Consider the following 1,327-nt stretch of genomic DNA (forward strand, 5'->3'; position numbering starts at 1 on the left):
TAAATGATCAAAAACAGCCCCTCTTCAAAGAATCTTAGATAAATCTTGACACGCAACACATCGACAATGAGGAAAGGGCAAAGGGTCCTTTTGGTTAGGATGGAATAAGGAGGAATTTCCTGACAGTGAGAATAATTAATCAAAGGAGCAGATTGCCTCCCAGAGATGTGGGTGCTCCATTGCTGAGGTTTTCAAGAAAGGATTGGACAACCATGTGTCCAGGATGATAAAAGGACTCTTGCCCTGGACAAGAGAGGGTTGGACTAGAAGACCTCCACAAGGTCCCTTCCAGCCCTATGATTCTAAATTTGGGGAGAGTTTTTCGGTTTTTAAGAGATGAAGTGATGCCCTGAAGCTTCTGCAAAGCTTAAGCTTCACATTTTGTCCTTCAACCCTTTCCTCCATTAGACCAGGGGTCCCCAACCTCTAGGGCAGGGGTAGGCAACCTCGGCTCTTTTATGACTCATGGACTTCAACTCCCAGAATTCCTGAGCCAGAGTCATAAAAGAACCGAGGTTGCCTACCCCTGCCCTAGGCCATGGCTGACTACCAGCCCACAGGCCCTTTAGAACTGGACTGCAGAACAGTGGGCGAGTGTGTGCACGCAGCTCCACTTTCATGTGCAGCGGGTGGGTGGGCAGGCATGTGTGCAGCTCCATTTGTGTGAGTGGTGGGCGTGCATACCTGCTGCTGGCATGGAACCATCCCCTCTTCCTCCCCCCCCCCGTCGGTTCACAAAGCTGGAAAGGTTGGAGACCTGCTGCATTAGACCATTTGTTGGTCCTACCAAAACAGTCTAAGGGAACTGATGCCTTTGAACTGAGTCCTGATGGGCCTACTTTCATGTTGGTGCTGCTGCTGATGTCTCCAAATGATATCTTGATGATGTTAGAAGGTCTCTTTTTCCTTCTGTTTTAACAGCAACCACTGTGTGTGATCCTGACACCCAATTCCGTTGCCACGAATCAGGGACCTGTGTCCCCCTGTCCTATAAGTGTGATCTGGAGGATGATTGTGGAGATAGTAGCGACGAGAGCCACTGTGGTAAGCTCAGGAGAAGATCTCTGGCCCTTTTGACATGTCTCAAATGTCTCTCCGTTGACCTGGATGCAGAAGGACCATTGTATAGATGGACGAGACACTGCACCTACCATGCTGGGGAGTTATAGTTTGGCAGTTAGTGCCCCCAAAGAAAACAGGCAAGAAGAACTTGTCCAAAAAGTGATAAATTTGTAAACTCAGGCTGTGACTCCTGCCATGGCAGATTTTATGTCTGCTACTAGATTTTGTGATAGTATCACACCAAATATCTGGGTGTGGAGGAAGG

General features: G+C 48.5%; 1 protein-coding gene across 1 annotated transcript in view; it reads left to right on the forward strand.

Moving 5' to 3' along the window:
• Nucleotides 1-1,327, forward strand: part of SORL1 (sortilin related receptor 1) — a gene marked incomplete at its 5' end in the record, with an annotated part of 44,219 nt that overhangs the window by 14,165 nt on the left and 28,727 nt on the right. Inside the window, one exon of the mRNA XM_015821405.1 lies at nucleotides 922-1,088. Within this exon, the coding sequence (XP_015676891.1) occupies nucleotides 922-1,088 (167 nt within the window). The remainder of the gene's footprint in view (nucleotides 1-921; nucleotides 1,089-1,327) is intronic.

Source organism: Protobothrops mucrosquamatus, unplaced genomic scaffold (genome assembly GCF_001527695.2).
Source record: "Protobothrops mucrosquamatus isolate PMUCROS unplaced genomic scaffold, P.Mucros_1.0 scaffold1325, whole genome shotgun sequence".
NCBI lineage: Eukaryota > Metazoa > Chordata > Lepidosauria > Squamata > Viperidae > Protobothrops > Protobothrops mucrosquamatus.